The sequence below is a fragment of the Trachypithecus francoisi genome, unplaced genomic scaffold (assembly GCF_009764315.1).
Source record: "Trachypithecus francoisi isolate TF-2019V2 unplaced genomic scaffold, Tfra_2.0 Lachesis_group11, whole genome shotgun sequence".
Taxonomy (NCBI): domain Eukaryota; kingdom Metazoa; phylum Chordata; class Mammalia; order Primates; family Cercopithecidae; genus Trachypithecus; species Trachypithecus francoisi.
In genome coordinates this window covers 32,955,325-32,973,497 of record NW_022681456.1, presented here as the reverse complement: position 1 = coordinate 32,973,497, position 18,173 = coordinate 32,955,325, and the positions used below count along the sequence as shown (strand labels likewise).

Sequence of the window (18,173 nt, the reverse complement as noted above, 5' to 3'; positions counted from 1 at the left end):
GTCATCCATGAGCTGGGGTCTAGATTGGGCCCTTAAGACTGCCTGGTGCTGTATTCTGCTGTGGCTGAGCAGTTACCTAAATGCAAGATGAAGTCCGTTTTACGCTTCACTCCTCTCTCTAGATCTCCCTAGGACACTTGGCATCCTAGTCAGTTTACTCTAAGCCTAGCCCAGGACTAAGAGTTGCATAGAAATTGCAGTCCTTTACCGTTTGGTATGTTTTTGCAGTGGCTAGTACTGGTTTTTCCTTTCCATATTTAGTGCTTCCTTCAGGAGCTCTTGTCAGGGAGGCCTTGTGGTGACAAAATCTCGCATCATTTGCTTGTCTGTGTAGGATTTTATTTCTCCTTCACTTATGAAGGTTAGTTTGGCTGGACATGAAATTCTGGGTTGAAAATTCTTTTCTTTAAGAGTATTGACTATTAGCCCCCACTCTCTTCTGGCTTGTAGGGTTTCTGCAGAGAGATCTGCTGTTAATCTGATGGGCTTCTCTTTATGGGTAACCCGACCTTTCTCTCTGGCTGCCCTTAACATTTTTTCCTTCATTTCAACCTTGATGAATCTGATGATTATGTGTCTTGAGGTTGCTCTTCTCGAGGAGTGTCTTTGTGGTGTTCTCTGTATTTTCTGAATTTGAATGTTGGCCTGTCTTGCTAGGTTGGGGAAGTTCTCCTGGATAATATCCTGAAGAGGATTTTCCAACTTGGTTCCATTCTCCCCTTCACTTTCAGGTACACCAGTCAAACGGAGTTTTGGTCTTTTCACATAGTCACATATTTCTTGGAGGCTTTGTTCATTCCTTTTCATTCTTTTTTCTCTAATCTTGTTTTGATACTTTATTTCATTAAGTTGATCTTCAGTCTCTGATATTCTTTCTTCTGCTTGATTGATTCGGCTATTAATAATTGTGTATGCTTCACAAAGTTCTCATGCTGTGTTTTTCAGCTCCATCAGGTCATTTATGTTCTTCTCTAAACTGGTTATTCTAGTTAGCAATTCCTGTTTTTTCAAGGTTCTTAACTTCCTTGTATTGGGTTAGAACATGCTTCTTTAACTCGGAGGAGTTTGTTATAACCCACCTTCTGAAGCCTACTTCTGTCAATTCATCAAACTCATTCTCTGTCCAGTTTTGTTCCCTTGCTGGTGAGGAGTTGTGATCCTTTGGAGGAGAAGAGGCGTTCTGGTTTTTGGAATTTTCAGCCTTTTTGTGCTGTTTTTTCCTCATCTTCGTGGATTTGTGTACCTTTGGTCTTTGATGTTGGTGACCTTCAAATGGGGTTTTTGTGTAGACGTCCTTTTTGTTGATGTTGATGCTTTCTGTTGATTCCTTTCTGTTCGTTAATTTTCCTTCTAACAGTCAGGCCCCACTGCTGCATGTCTGTTAGAGTTTGCTGGAGGTCCACTCCAGACCCTGTTTGCCCTGTTTGCGGAGGCTGCAGAACAGCCAAAGATTGCTGCCTATTCCTTCCTCTGGAAGCTTCATCCCAGAGAGGCACCCACCAGATGCCAGCCGGAGCTGTCCTGTATGAGGTGTCTGTCGACCCCTGCTGGGCGGTGTCTCCCAGTCAGGAGGCACCGGGGTCAGGGACACACTTGATGAGGCAGTCTGTCCCTTAGCAGAGCTTGAGCGCTGTGCTGGAAGATCCGCTGCTCTCTTCAGAGCCAGTAGGCAGAAATGTTTTAAGTCTTCTGAAGCTGTGCCACAGCTGCCTCTCCCTCAAATGCTCTGTCTCAGGGAAATGGGAGTTTTATCTATAAGCCCCTGATTGGGGCTGCTGCCTTTCTTTCAGAGATGCCCTGCCCAGAGAGGAGGAATCTAGAGAGGCAGTCTGGTTATAGTGGCTTTGCAGCTGCAGTGGGCTCTGCCCAGTGCGAACTTCTAGGTGACTTCGTTTACACTGTGAGGGGAAAACCGACTACTCAAGCTTCAGTAATGGCAGACGCCTCTCCAGCACCAAGCTTGAGTGTCCCAGGTCGATTTTAGACTGCTGTGCTGGCAGCAAGATTTTCAAGCCATTGGATCTTAGCTGGCTGGGCTCCTTGGGCGTGGGATCTGCTGATGAAGACCACTTGGCTCCCTGGCTTCAGCCTCTTTTCCAGGGGAGTGAACAGTTCTGTCTTGCTGGAGTTCCAGGCACCACTGGGGTTTGAAAAACAAACTCCTGCAGCCAGCTTGGTGTCTGCCCAAACGGCACTCAGTTTTGTGCTTCAAACCCAGGGCCCTGGTGGTTTAGGCACCTGAGGGAATCTCCTCATCTGTAGGTTGCAAAGACCATGGGAAAAGCATAGTATCTGGGCCAGAATGCACCATCCCACATGGGACACATAGTCCTTCACGGCTTCCTCTGGCTACAGGAGAGAGTTTCCTGACCCCTTGAGCTTCCCAGGTGAGGCCAAGCCACACTCTGCTTCAGCTTACCCTCTGTGGGCTGCACCCACTGTCTACGGGCAAAATAACCAGCTAGCATCATAATGACAGGATCAAGTTCACATATAGCAATATTAACCTTAAATGTAAACGGGCTAAATGCCCCAATTACACAGACTGGCAAATTGGATAAAGAGTCAAGACCCATCAGTGTGCTGTATTCAGGAGACTCATCTCACATGTAAAGACACACATAGGCTCAAAATAAAAGGATGGAGGAATATTTACGAAGCAAATGGAAAGCAAAAAAAAGCAGGGGTTGCAGTCCTAGTCTCTGATATAACAGCCTTTAACCAACAAAGATCAAAAAAGACAAAGAAAGGCACTACATAATGGTACAGGGATCAATGCAACAAGAGGAGCTAACTCTCCTAAATATATATGCACCCAATACAGGCACACCCAGATTCGTAAAGCAAGTTCTTAGAGACCTACAAAAAGACTTACACTCCCACGCAATAACAGTGGGAGACTTTACACCCCACTGTCAATATTAGATCAATGAGACAGAAAATTAACAAAGATATTCAGGACTTGGAACTCACCTCTGGACCAAGTGACCCAAATAGACATCTACAGAACTCTCCCCCCAAATCAACAGAACATACATTCTTCTCAGTACCACATCGCACTTATTCTAAAATTGACCACATAATTGGAAGTAAAACACTCCTCAGCAAATGCAAAAGAACAGAAATCATAACAAACAGTCTCTCAGACCATAGTGCAATCAAATTAGAACTCAGGATTAAGAAACTCACTTAAAACCACACAACTATATGGAAACTGAAGAACCTGCTCCTGAATGACTACTGGGTAATTAATGAAATTAAGGCAGAAATAAATAAGTTATTTGAAACCAATGAGAACAAAGACAACATACCAGAATCTCTGGGACACAGCTAAAGCAGTGTGTAGAGGGAAATTTATAGCACTAAATGTCCACAGGAGAAAGCAGGAAAGATCTAAAATCAACACCCTAACGTCACAATTAAAAGAAAAACAAGAGCAAACAAATTCAAAAGCTAGCAGAAGACAAGAAATAACTAAGATTAGAGCAGAACTAAAGGAGATAGAGACATGAAAAACCCTTAAAAAAAATCAGGGAATCCAGGAGCCAGGTTTTTAAAAAGATTAACAAAATACATAGACTGCTAGCCAGACTAATAAAGAAGAAAGGAGAGAAGAATCGGATAGATGCAATAAAAAATGATAAAGGGGATATCACCACTGATCCCACAGAAATACAAACTACCATCAGAGAATACTATAAGCCCCTCTATGCAAATAAACTAGAAAATCTAAAAGAAATGGATAAATTCCTGGACACATTACACCCTCCCAAGACTAAACCAGGAAGAAGTCGAATCCCTGAATAGACCAATAACAAATTCTGAAATTGATACAGTAATTAATAGCCTGCCAACCAAAAAAAGCCCAGGACCAGACGGGTTCACAGCCAAATTCTACCAGAGGTATAAGGAGCTAGTACCATTCCTTCTGAAACTATTCCAAACAATAGAAAAAGAGGGACTCCTCCCTAACTCATTTTATGAGGCCAGCATCATCCTGATACCAAAACCTGGCAGATATGCAACAAAAAAAGAAAATTTCAGGCCAATATCCCTGATGAACATTGATGCAAAAATCCTCAATAAAATACTGGCAAACCGAATCCAGCAGCACATCAAAAAGCTTATCCACTACGATCAAGTTGTCTTCATACCTGGGATGCAAGGCTAGTTCAGTATTGCAAATCATTAACATAATCTATCACATAAACAGAACCAATGACAAAAACCATATGATTATGTCAATAGATGCAGAAAAGGCCTTTGATAAAATTCAACAGCCCTTCATGCTAAAAACTCAATAAACTAGGTATTGATGGAATGTATCTCAAAATAACAAGAGCCATTTATGACAAACTCACAGCCAGTATCATACTGAATGGGTAAAAGCTGGAAGCATTCCCTTTGAAAACCGGCACAAATGCCCTCTCTCAGCACTCCTATTCAACATTGTATTGGAAGTTCTGGCCAGGGCAATCAGGCAAGAGAATGAAATAAAGTGTATTCAGATAGGAAGAGAGGAAGTCAAATTGTCTGTTTGCAGATGACATGATTGTGTATTTAGAAAACCACATCATCTCAGCCCCAAATCTCCTTATGCTGATAAGCAACTTCAGTAAAGTCTCAGGATACGAAGTCAAAAAATAACAAGCATTGCTATGCAACGATAACAGACAGAGAGCCAAATAAGTGAATTCCCATTCACAGTTGATACAAAGAAAATGAAATACCTAGGAACACAACTTACAAGGAATGTGAAGGACCTCTTCAAGGAGAGCTACAGACCACTGCTGAAGGAAATAAGAGAGGACACAAACAAATGGAAAAACATTCCATGCTCATGGATAGGAAGAATTAATATCGTGAAAATGGCCATACTGCCTAAAGTAATTTATAGATTGAATGCTATTTGCATTAAACTAGCATTGACTTTCTTCACAGAATTAGAAAAAAAGTACTTTAAATTTCGTATGGAACCAAAAAAAGCTTATATAACCAAGGCAAACCTAAGCAAAAAGGACAAAGCTGGAAGCGTCGTGCTACCTGACTTCAACCTATACTATAAGGCTGCAGTAACCAAAACAGCATGGTACTGGTACCAAAACAGAGATATAAACCAATGAAACAGAACAGAGGCCTCAGAAACAATGCCACACATCTACAACCATCTGATCTTTGACAAACCTGACGAAAACAAGCAATGGGGAAAGGATTTCCTATTTAATGAATGATGTTGGGAAAACTGGCTAGCCATATGCAGAAAACCGAAACTGGACCCCTTCCTTACACCTTATACAAAAACTAACTCAAGGTGGATTAAAGACTTAACCGTAAGACCTAAAACCATAAAAACCCTAGAAAAAAAGCTAGGCAATACCATTCAGGACTTAGGCATGGGCAAAGACTTCATGACTAAAGCACCAAAAGCAGTGGCAACAAAAGCCAAAATTGACAAACAGAATCTAATTAAACTAAAGAGCTTCTGTACAGCAAAAGAAACTATCATCAGAGTGAACAGGCAACCTACAGAATGGGAGAAAAATTTTGCAATCTATCCATCTGACAAAGGGCTGATACCTAGAATCTATAAGGAACTTAAACAAATTTACAAGAAAAAACAACCCCATCAAAAAGTGGGCAAAGGATATGAACAGACATTTCTGAAAAGGACACTTATGCAGCCAACAAACATGAAAAAAAGCTCATCGTCACTGGTCATTAGAGAAATGCAAATCAAAACCAGTAAGATACCATCTCACGCCAGTTAGAATGGCGATCATTAAAAAGTCAGGAAACAACAGATGCTGGAGAGGATGTGGAGAAATAGGAATGTTTTTACACTGCTGGTGGGAGTGTAAATTAGTTCAACCATTGTTGAAGACAGTATGGCAATTCTTCAAGGATCTAGAACCAAAAATACCATTTGACTCAGCAATCCCATTACTGGGTGTATACCCAAAGGATTATAAATGATTCTACTATAAAGACACATGCACACATATGTTTATTGCAGCACTATTCACAATAGGAACCAGTCCAAATGCCCATCAGTGACAGACTGGATAAAGAAAATGTGGCACATATACACCATGGAATACTATGCAGCCATGATAAAGGATGAGTTCACGTCCTTTGCAGGGACATGGATGAAGCTGGAAACTATCATTCTCAGCAAACTAACACAGAAACAGAAAACCAAACACCACATGTTCTCACTCATAAGTGGGAGTTGAACAATGAGAACACATGGACACAGGGAAGGGAGCATTGCACACCGGGGCCTGTCGGGGTGGGAGGCTAGGGAAGGGATGGCATTAGAAGAAATACCTAATGTAGGTGACAGGTTGATGGGTGCAGCAAACCACTATGGCACATGTATACCTATGTAAAAAAACTGCATGTTCTGCACATGTATCACACAACTTAAAATAATTAAACAAAAAAGAAAAGAAATTGCAGTCCTTGTATAGTCCTAGACTGCCTTTCAAGTTTATCTAGGTCCCTAGAACACTTTGGTTCATGGTGGAGAGGCCTGTCAAGAAACTCAAGTTCTGACCTCTGTGATGGGTGATTCCCATCTGACTAAGTCTGGTTCAAGTGCTCCCTTAGAGCATGTATGCTAGTTGAGCCCAGCATGGCTTTGCTTTCTGCTGTTACAGGGTAGCACTGATATCAGTATAAAGTCTCCTAGTCACTACACTCTCCTCCAAGTGCACAGATTATGTCTCCATGCTGTACAGCCCCCGTAAGGGACTGGGGAGAGATGGTGTTGGCAATTGAGGACTGACTGTGTAACCAGCCATGAAAGAGTACTTCTTCAGTGCCTCTTTCAATGATGCAAAGTTAAAACCAGGTACTATGAGTGCTCACCTGATGTTTGGTTATTTTGATTTTTTATTTTATTTATTTATTTTTTGGTGCATAGCTAGTTTTTAAAATTTGGTGTTCCTGCGCAGGGAGGATATACGGTATAGGATTCTATTTGACCATCTTATTCTTCCCTCTTCCATCTTAACCATTTTTAAGTGTACATTTGAGTCTATTCATTAAGTGCATTCACATTGTCATGAAACCATCACCACCATACATCTCCACAATTGTTTTCGTCTTAGAAATCTGAAACTGTGCCCCTGAAACAATAGCTCCTTATTCCTCCAACTGCCCCTCCCTTCTTTCCCCTGGCAACTACAATTATAGTTTCTGTCTCTATGAATTTGACTACTCTAGGTACTTCATGTAAGTGAAATCATACTACCGTATCATACTACTTTATCATACTACTGTTTGTCGTTTTGTGACTGGCCTGTGTTAGCATAATGTTCTCAAAGTTCATCCATGTTGTAGCATTTGTTAGAATTTCCTTCCTTTTAAAGGCTAAATAATATTCCATTATATGTATATACATAGCAATTCAAGTGTCCATTGATAAATGATAGTTGCTTATACATGTTATAAGCAGCTTATGTGCCCAGTCGTCTATCAATGGACACTTGAATTGCTTCCACATTTTGGCTATTGTGAATAATGCTGCTATGAAAATGGGTATACAAACATCTGTGTAAGACCCTGCTTTCAATTCTTTGGAGTATCCACCCAGAAATGGAATTGCTGGATCATACACTGATTCTATTTTTAATTTGGGTGGGAACAATTATACTGTTTTACGTAGCACCTATATTCCCACCAACAGTGCATAAAGATTCTAATTTCTCCTTATCCTCACCAGCAGTTATTATTTTTTTCTCCCTATTTTAATTATCCCATGGTATATAAAGATGTGGATTTTCTTTTTTTCTTTTTCTTTTTTTTTGGAGATGGAGTCTCACTCTGTTGCCCAGGCTGGAGTTCAGTGGCGCAATCTCAGCTCACTATAACTGCCACCTCCCAGGTTCAAGCGATTCTTCTGCCTCAGCCTACCGAGTAGCTGGGTCTAGAGGCACGCGCCACCACACCTGGCTAATTTTTGTATTTTTGGTAGAGATGGGGTTTCACCATGTTGGCTAGGCTGGTCTTGAACTCCGACCTCCTGTGATCCACCTGCCTCGACCTCCCAAAGGGTTGGGATTACAGATGTGAGCCACTGTGCCCAGCCTGAATTTTCTTTTTTTAAATAGTAGCCATCCTCATGGGTGTGAGGTGAGAGCTCATTGTGGTTTTGATTTGCATTTCCCTAATGATTAGTGACTTTGAGCATCTTTTCATGTGTTTATTGGCCTTTCGTGTCTTCTTTAGAATGTATGTTCAAGTCCTGGAAATCAGTGTTCATTGGTTTGCCAAAAGCTACTCCTTGGAAACAGAAATCTAACCTTTAGTCTTGGTTGACACATTTGGTGGTGATGTCAGGGGCAAATATAAAAATTACCAAATATTAATCCAATGTGAGAATAAGTGAACTTCACTTGAATATTTGAAAACTGAGTACAATACTATTCAGGAAAACTGGATTTCAATCTGAAGTGTAAGTATATAAAAATCTTAATATTCACCATCTGCAACTCAAGAATCAAAGATTCCCTCACTTTTCAAACTCAGAAACTGAATAAATTTGGACATCAAAAGATTCTTTATCTTTTCTTCTGCTTATATGCATATAGGAAGGAACTTAATAGGTGTACTCTGGTTTTATAACTAGATTTTTCTCACTAATCCTCAGATTGTCCTGGCAATTGACTGCATCTCTGTATACTTTGGTATTTATGATGAAATTTGATTTTTAGCTGACATGCAAAACTTTTATTGTGAGGAGTAGCAGTAATTATGATTTTTATGAGACATTTTATTGTAATTGAAAGGAGTTTTATTTAGTGTAAAATGTGTTTTTTCCATTTACAGGTTTCTGAAGGATTGTCATTCTTGCATAGCAGTGTGAAAATGGTACATGGAAATATTACTCCTGAAAATATAATTCTGAATAAAAGTGGAGCCTGGAAAATAATGGGTTTTGATTTTTGTGTATCATCAACCAATCCTTCTGAGCAAGAGGTAATGAAAGTTTTAGTCTTCTAATTTTTGAGGCCAGGGGAATTTTGATTGTATCTGGAATGGACTAGAAACAGACTGTGTGGTACAGTGGTATGTTTAGATGTACAGCTTTATAGAAAATTTCTGGTGTTCATTGCACTTAAGAGTGTTCTTTGGCACATTACTACCACAGTAGTTAATGTTACTTGAGAAAAGGATGCAAGAGTTAAATAAATTTAAGAACTATTCGGTTAAATAGGGTTTTTTTTTTGTTTTTCCTCAGAATGTCAAATGCAATAACACATGTGACTCTCTAGCAGCGTTTCCCGTTTATTGGGTCATGGAATATTCTTTATATTCTTTAGGGAGCATAATCATAGCAATAGCAATAGCTAACATTCTTATTGAAGCACTTTTCCACACACTTTTTCTGTACTTATTTAATCCTTACAATAACTCAATGGGGTATAGGTATAACACAGATAAGTTAAGTAGGCTCAGAGAATAAAAGAACCTGCCTAAATTTTGGTAGATGTAAGTGATAGAGCCAGAATTTGAACACAGCCATTCCGCTTCCAAAGCACCTTTTCTTAATGATTAGGATACCTGCCTATTCATACTTAGAGAAACACTGCATTAAATCAGTTCTGCTTTGTGTTGATTGGGTCTGCATGGCATAGAAGAATCCTTGGTGATGTGGCACTTATAATCCTTGGTGATAGGTTTTTATTATATGTAGTTGTTAGAGGGCCTGTGATTTGACCTAAGATTTATAAGTTGAGCAGCCATTTTTAAGGTAATCAGAACTAACTCGTATTGGTTGAATATATACCATGAGTGTGTCAGACACTATGCTAGGTCAAACTTCTACACATTTGTTTAATTCTTAATACAATCTTTTAAACTTTTTAACTAAATCACATAGCTAATTAGTGAAAGAACAAATTTCAAACAACAGTCTCTATCTGAGCTCATACAACTTTTGAAGCCTGTGTATCATAAAACATGAGCCAGACCTTCACATGTTCATATGACATATTACAGTGATAATTTGTCTTCTGGAAGAGACTCCAGTAATCTCAGTTGTAACAGTTCTTATTTCTCAGTTTGTTGCATGAACTTTTTTACATTTGGGGATTTGGGAATTTTGGGATTGAAATGTGATGGCATATTTACTTGCATGACCGAGTAGAAATTTAAAGATAGATTGCTACTGCTTGATAGTTGTTTGGTTGAATTTGAAGTAACCCATGTAATTCCTTTTCTTACTACAGCCTAAATTTCCTTGTAAAGAATGGGACCCAAATTTACCTTCATTGTGTCTTCCAAATCCTGAATATTTGGCTCCTGAATACATACTTTCTGTGAGCTGTGAAACAGCCAGTGATATGTATTCTTTAGGAACTGTTATGTATGCTGTATTTAATAAAGGGAAACCTATATTTGAAGTCAACAAGCAAGATATTTACAAGAGTTTCAGTAGGCAGTTGGATCAGGTATTTGCCTATAAATAATTTCCTTGCATTAGAAAATTTATTAAATGTGTCTTTGATTTTTTTTCCAAAATATGTTCAGGAAATTGTCTAAATGACATGAGTATCTCATTTTAAGTTTGCATAAGATCAGTTTAACAATTTAATATATTTTTATTTTAACAAATTTGTAAGTAACGCAGACTAGGCCAGGTGTGCTGGTTCACGCCTGTAATCCCAGCACTTGGGGAGACCCAAGGTGGGTGGATCACTTGAGTCCGGGAGTTCGAGACCAGCCGTGACATGGCTAAACCCCTTCTCTACAAAAAAAAAAAAAAAAGACATACAAAAAATTAGCCGGGCTTGGTGGCACTTGCCTGTAGTCCCAGCTACTTGGAAGGCCAAGGTGGGAGGATCACTTGAGCCTGGGAGTTTGAGGCTGCAGTGAGCTGTGATTGTGCCACTATATGCCAGCCTGGGGTGACATAGTGAGACCCTGTCTCAAAACATTTTTTGTTTCAAATAAATAAAGAGGACTAGTTGAAGTTTGTTACTAGAACTTTAATCATGGCATTTGAGTAAATATAAATACTGGAACATTTTACTATAGGAATAGAAACAATTTTGGGTATTAAAGATAAGGATTTTATTTTGCAACAATAGAATTAACAATTTGTTTAAAATGTAGTCAGTATATTTGTAGTAAAATATTGAGTAAATTTTTAAATGTTTTCTTAAATGTATGTATCATTTAAAATATTTTATACTCATTTAATGTTATTGCTCTTTTGAATAGTTGAGTCGTTTAGGATCTAGTTCACTTACAAATATACCTGAAGAAGTTCGTGAACATGTAAAGCTACTGTTAAATGTAACTCCAACTGTAAGACCAGATGCAGATCAAATGACCAAGGTGAGTACATGTGGATTTCTGCCTAAGACGGAGGGACAAAAAATGAGTTGAAGTAGTTAAATTTTTTTCCCCCAGAGATCCCTATTCTGAGATTAAGTTCTTCTAAAGCAACAGTCAGATATAGCCCCAAGTAACATCTGTATCCTTGAATGTGTTAAATATTCAACTTTGCTTAATCTTACACAGCTAAGTATGTACATAATTGCTCTGATAGAAAATTAAGATTTCAAATAAGCAGAGTGCTAACAGTCACAATTAAGTAAACATATTCTAGTCTCCTGGAGAATTCATATTCCTTTATTTCACTCATATAACCATGGATTTTTTTTTTTTTTTAAGATGGAGTTTTGCTCTGTCATCCAGCGTGGAGTGTAGCGGCACGATCTCAGCTCACTGCAACCTCCACCTCCCAGGTTCAAGCGATTCTCATGCCTCAGCCTCCCAAATAGTTGGGATTACAGGCACCCACCACCACACCTGGCTAATTTTTGTATTTTTTGTAGAGACGGAGTTTCACCATGTTGGCCAGGCTGGTCTCAAACTCCTGACCTCAGGTGATCCGCCCGCCTCAGCCTCCCAAAGTGCTGGGATTATAGGCGTGAGCCACCGTGCCCAGGCCAACCATGGATTTTAACTAATAACTGGTATTTTTATGCCTTCAAGTTATTTTATTTAATCTTTCAATATTTTACACTTACATAAAAAAGTTTTTACCCAGCCAATTCACAGGTACAGATTCCAAAGATTTAAATTTGAAAAATAATTTATTTTCTTATTCAGAGCTTTATAATTAGAATATCTAAGGTGATCTTCAGCATTTTGCTAAATGTTTCTGAGTATTTTTTTAACCATATTGTGACAGTTTCAGATATGAGAAGTACTTTCAACTTAACATTTATCAAGATACTTTATTTCCTTTTTTTTTTTTTTTTAGATTCCCTTCTTTGATGATGTTGGTGCAGTAACACTGCAATATTTTGATACCTTATTCCAAAGAGATAATCTTCAGAAATCACAGTTTTTCAAAGGACTACCAAAGGTTTTACCAAAACTACCCAAGGTTTGTTGTTGATAGTTTCTTATTAATAACCAGGATTTTAGAAGTTTAATGTTTATTTTGACTTACTACCATAACTGTTCCAAGGAAATAATATAACTTTGCCTGAGGTACATAAATGACTATAAAACACTGCCGACTGAAGCCAAAAGTTCAATGGACCTTTTTTGCACGGTCCAAAAATAAATAGGATAAAAAATTTAGAAGGATACTAACTAGGCAGAGACAGCAGTTGAACATTAACGGTCAGAAGAAGAGTCCATAAGCTGTCATGTGGAGTTCACTGTCTTACCAGCAATTAAAGGGGTACCTCTGTTGATGTTAGCCTTTCCAATTCCTTTACTCCTTTTCTGACTTACTAAATGATGAGTGTAATACAGTTTTTAAAATGTTGGTGAATGCTGAAGAGGAATACTGGTTGGAATACTAATAATTCCTGGTTGTAAAAACATTTCCAGTGTTTAATCTATCAGATATTCATTGGTTACCTACTGTTTGTCTGACCCTTTACTTAGATGCTATGGAGAGTAAAGAGGAGGCATGAAATATTGTCCCTGCTTTCAGGCCCTTACAGTAAGTGTAGCTAGGGTTAACATGTGAAACAGTTAACAGTACATGATAGTGTTTATGTTGTGTGGTATGAATCATAAGTAATGAGGGAATTAAGAGAGAAACAAACATAGCCGTGAAGACTAATTAGGGAAGGTTTCCTACAGGTAAGGTGACTGTGTGTCCCCTTTTACTCATGACCTTTCCAGTTTATGCTATTTATCCTTGCATAATTAGCAATAGCATCCCATTGTACTCTGAAAATATACCAGTTTCCATCATAAATTGTATGGTCACCTTACGTAAAGAGATTAGAGATTTCAGACTGTAGTGTTAATTAATACTAAAAACCTGAAATAATTTTTTTTTTAATAAAAAAACATTTTTGCCTTTCAGCGTGTCATTGTGCAGAGAATTTTGCCTTGTTTGACTTCAGAATTTGTAAACCCTGACATGGTACCTTTTGTTTTGCCCAATGTTCTACTGATTGCTGAGGAATGCACCAAAGAAGAATATGTCAAATTAATTCTACCTGAACTTGGCCCTGTGTTTAAGCAGCAGGAGCCAATCCAGGTATGTTATAGATATTTTTGTGTATTTATCTACTGTTATTTATGATCGTGACTATCACTGAAAACAAAAGGAATGAATATATGACTTAAAAAAAACTGAGGTAAGTGTATGAGACTTTCTTTTCCATTAGTCAGAAAGCCACTTTACATGTTCGAAGCAAACTATTTTTAAAGTTATGATTGAACTTTGCAGTTAAACGTCTATAGCTCTCCATAAGTTACCATTTCAGGAAATAACCTGCAATGAAATTTTGCATGTGTTACACTGTTCTTTGTGTACCATATATATACTTTGTGGAAAGTTATAGGTTTAGGAAAATAAATACTTATTTTTCTCTTGCACTTTGAAGTATTAGAAGTATTTTTGATTATTTTATTTAAGTCTTTAATATGTAGGTGCTTGTTGCCAGTTGTTTCTCTCCATTTTATTGCTAATAACTACTTCCCCTAGGATAGAAAAATGCTTACAGCACCATGGAAATGATGTTGTGTGTATTGTAAGTGGAAAAAGTAATCAGTCTCTCATGTACATGATGTATATTTGCTATATTCAAGGTAATGTTGGATTTAAGAGCAGTAGGGTCACATACCTGGGTTGAACTGTGGCTTCTTTATCTCCTTACTTGAAGTATGACTTGCGTCATTACCATCTTAAAGCTTCTATTCCCTCATTTCTGCAATGAAAAGGATTGTTGAGATTAAATGAAATTTTCTGGCACATAGCAGATATTGTTACATGTTTGTACCACTGTATAATAATATCTTATTAGTTATATATCAACTATCTAATTTAATGGTTTTATGATTCTTTGTAGTCCTTCCCTTGAAAGGAGGGGAACAGAAGCAAGTATGTGGTGGTAAGGCGAGAGTTTCTGTGGATTAGGGAAAGAACAAGTGAGGGAGCTGTAGCCTTTGAAGCAGATTCCCCCAAATGGTCAAGGTGTCATGAGGGAATGTTGGTGGAGCCACTGTTCCCTAAGCTATGCATCAGTCAAGATAGTACCCTAAGGAACCTATAATCTGAATTCTTATTTGTCTCCACTCTTTTTTTTCTTAGTTGTCCAGTTAAAAATACCTTTTGGGCCAGGTGCAGTGGCTCACACCTGTAATCCCAGTTCTTTGGCATGCCAAAGCAGGCAGATTGCTTGAGCTCAAGAGTTCAAGACCAGTCTGGGCAACATTGTGAAACCCTGTCTCTACAAACAAATACAGAAATAAGCCGGGTGCCTGCCTGTGGTCCCAGCTACTCAGGAGGCTGAGGTGGGAAGATCACCTGAGCCCTGAGAGGTCAAGGCTGTGGTAAGCTATGATCGCGCCACTGCACTCCAGCCTGGGTGACAGAGTGAGTCACCTGTCTCAAAAAATAAACAAAAAAAAATTTTTTTCTTCTGAATATTCTTCCCTGAGTCTTGGCAAAACTAATTTCTGCATAAATAGAAGGGGCAGTATGTTCCTTATAATTTTGGTGTGTGTAAGAATGACTAGGGACAACTTAAAAACATTTTTTTCTAAAATTTTTTTGTAAGAGGTAGGGTCTTGCTGTGTTACCTTGGCTGAACTCAACTTCTGGGCTCAATCATTTCCCCTGTCTCAGCCTCCCAAATAGCTGGGACTGCAGGTATGTGCCACTGCACCTGGTGTCTGGAATTTTTTCTTACACTCCTTCTCAGTTCTGTACTTCTCTTTTTCTCTTGAGCTTCATAGAAGCCAAGTGATGGAATTTACTTCTTTGGGATATCTCACTTTACTGGCTTTTTTCACCCTGTAGCTTTCCAGATAGTTGGTACATGTGGGCAAGTGATAGATTACTGTAGACATGTGAGAGATTAGTCTTTATTTAATGAACATTTAAACTCAGAGCAGATGTTAAATATTGTGCCTCCAGAAATGTAAGAGACTTGATTTGTATGTTTTTGTCTTCCACGCCTTCAGGCTAGCAACATGGTGAGTGTCAAAATATATGAGTTATTCTTTTGAAGAAGCTTTACATTTGGCATATATTGAATCTCTTAAAGATTTCAGGTTTTAATACATTGTTTCCATTTTCTAAACAGATTTTGTTAATTTTCCTACAAAAAATGGATTTGCTACTAACCAAAACCCCTCCTGATGAGATAAAGAACAGTGTTCTACCCATGGTTTACAGAGCACTAGAAGCTCCTTCCATTCAGATCCAGGTACAGTATTTGATTTGTTTTTCTTTAATGATGATTTTGATTCTTAAAGCAGAAGAAGAGGTATAAAGTACATTTTGGATTTAAATCATAAAATACGTAACTCAATAGTAAATATATTTATCTTTCGAATCACATTATTGATATACTATAACTAAAATATATTCACTCCTAACTAATTTAAAGAATCAGTGTATTGTAAGTGAAAAAAGTAATCAGTCTGTGTACATAATACCTGTATTATGAGGTCGATTTGTTGCTTTTATTTATCAGAAATGTACTATTATGGAAGAAGATTTGATATATTGTAGTTTGTATTATTGTATACCTTCTTCTTTCTGCTTCTTTGTAAACTGATAATTATGAACAGAAATTCCAAAGATACATGTGCCTTTTTCTTTTCTTTCTTTCTTTTTTTTTTTTTTTTTTTTTGAGACAGAGTCTTGCTCTGTCATCAAGGCTGGAATGCAGTGGCACAATCTCGGCTCACTGCATCCTCCACCTCCTGGGTCCAAACAATTGTCCTGCCTCAGCCTCCCTAGTAGCTGGAACTACAGACACCTGTCACCACACCTGGCTAATTTTTGTATTTTTAGCAGAGACGGGGTTTCGCCATTTTGGCCAGGCTGGTCTCGAACTCCTGACCTCAGGCGATCCTCCTGCCTCAGCCTCCCAAAGTACTGGGATTATAAGCCTGAGCCACCGTGCCTGGCCACATGTGCCTTTTTCTCATGCAGACATTGAGTAGGTATTTTCCCATACTCATAATTTTCCTTCATGCTTGGTAACTTAGTTTTCTATGTAGAGATGCTGTTTCTTCTGCAGTGAAGTTAATTTGTACAGCAGGTAGATGGAAAAGCAAACAGTAATTTAGTGTGACCATTCTTAATGCATGTATAGTCATACTTTTGTTCCGCAAAGGCAATCTTAAAACACCATATACTTTGCCAAACTGTTAGTTTTGCAGTCTTTGCGATTAAAAGTTTGGTTCTATGAATTCTTTGTCTGAAAGAAATTCCAGATCACTATTAAAAGTGTAATTTAGTTTTTTCACTTTGAAAATACATACTTATGTTAAGAACATCTCACTGCACGATGGTTTCATAGTAAAAGCTTATAGTCTCTGCCGGTATAGACATTTTAATAAAATAGGATTTTTTTAAAGTTATTTACTCTAGAGCTTTTTTTTCTTAGTATGAACCTAATACTACATATTTAAGGTCACTTTTTGGACTTAATTCAGTCTTTGTCTGCTAAGTTATTTCATTTGTTCAAGGCTGTGAGGTTGATGTTAACATTTTTTTCCTTATAATTAGATTTGCCTTCTTAAAGGTGAGGGTATGCTGCCTTTGTCCAAATGACATGGATGAGTGGGGAAGGTGTGTCTACCTCTGTTTCTTAGTTCTTTCTAAAGAAATTGTGAATTATAGCCTCACAAAACATTACCACAAGCTCTGTGCAGCCAAGCTTGTTTTGTATTTAGTGATATTAAAGAAGAGGGAGGGGAAGATTAAGTGATATGAAATTCATTTTTCATTATAGTTAGTTTGGCCAATAAGTGTCAGCAAGTATTTTATTGAAGTAGTATATAATTCAGATTGACTTTTGTAACTTTGCTAAGTTTTGGAAACCAGCATTTCTTTCCTTTTTTGTTTTCCGGGCTGGAGTGCAGTGGCGCAATCTTGGCTCACTGCAACCTCCGCCTCCTGGGTTCAAGCAGTTCTCGTGCTTCTGCCTCCCAGGTACCTGGGATTGCATGCATGGGCGACCATGCCTGGCTAATTTTTTTTGTATTTTTAGTAGAGACAGGGTTTCACCATGTTGGCCAGGTTGGGGAAACCAGCATTTCTGGTACCATTCAGTGTAAGTCTTTAGTCACGAAATTAGTACTGCTTAGTTGATAAAGCATATCTAAACAATTAGGAGAATCCTAGAGAAAGCAAGAAATAAGAAATCTTTTCCTCAAGGTTCTTGCAAATAGTAGGCTAGAAAGTAACATCTGAAATTCATTTTTAAATTGAAGTTTTTAAAGTTAAGTTTGATTAGAAATATTTAAGAGGCTAGAGATGGTTCTGAAAACATTTGTACAGGTAGAAGATGGTTTGCAAAAGGTAGCGTTCTTAAAAAGAGGCATTATAAACATGTATATCAGACACAATTTTTGAAATTTAATTTACCTTTTAAATGGATATCGAAGTTATCTTCATCACCTCCACCCACCCATTATAAAGTGTAAAATAAGCAGAAGTTTCTGAGAATTTGCTAATTAGACTTCTTTGAGGTTTGATTTTGTGTTTTTCAATCTCCTGTTATTAAGTTCCTCATCCCGGCTGTTATTAAGTTCCTCATCCCGGGCTGGGTGCTGTGGCTCATGCCTGTAATCCCAGTGCTTTAGGAGGCCAAGGCAGGGGGATCACCTGAGGTTAGGAGTTCGAGGCCAGCCTGGCCAACATGGCGAAACCCCGTCTCTACTAA

At 38.2% G+C, this 18,173-nt stretch overlaps 1 protein-coding gene across 4 annotated transcripts in view; it reads left to right on the top strand.

Annotated features, from left to right (window-relative positions):
- Positions 1-18,173, top strand: part of SCYL2 (SCY1 like pseudokinase 2) — a 72,959-nt gene that overhangs the window by 33,669 nt on the left and 21,117 nt on the right. For all 4 annotated transcript variants that reach the window (XM_033220921.1, XM_033220923.1, XM_033220924.1 and 1 more), the window contains exons 5-10: positions 8,833-8,982; positions 10,236-10,457; positions 11,230-11,346; positions 12,281-12,406; positions 13,349-13,525; positions 15,579-15,701. In XM_033220921.1, coding sequence (XP_033076812.1) covers positions 8,833-8,982; positions 10,236-10,457; positions 11,230-11,346; positions 12,281-12,406; positions 13,349-13,525; positions 15,579-15,701 — 915 coding nt within the window. The remainder of the gene's footprint in view (positions 1-8,832; positions 8,983-10,235; positions 10,458-11,229; positions 11,347-12,280; positions 12,407-13,348; positions 13,526-15,578; positions 15,702-18,173) is intronic.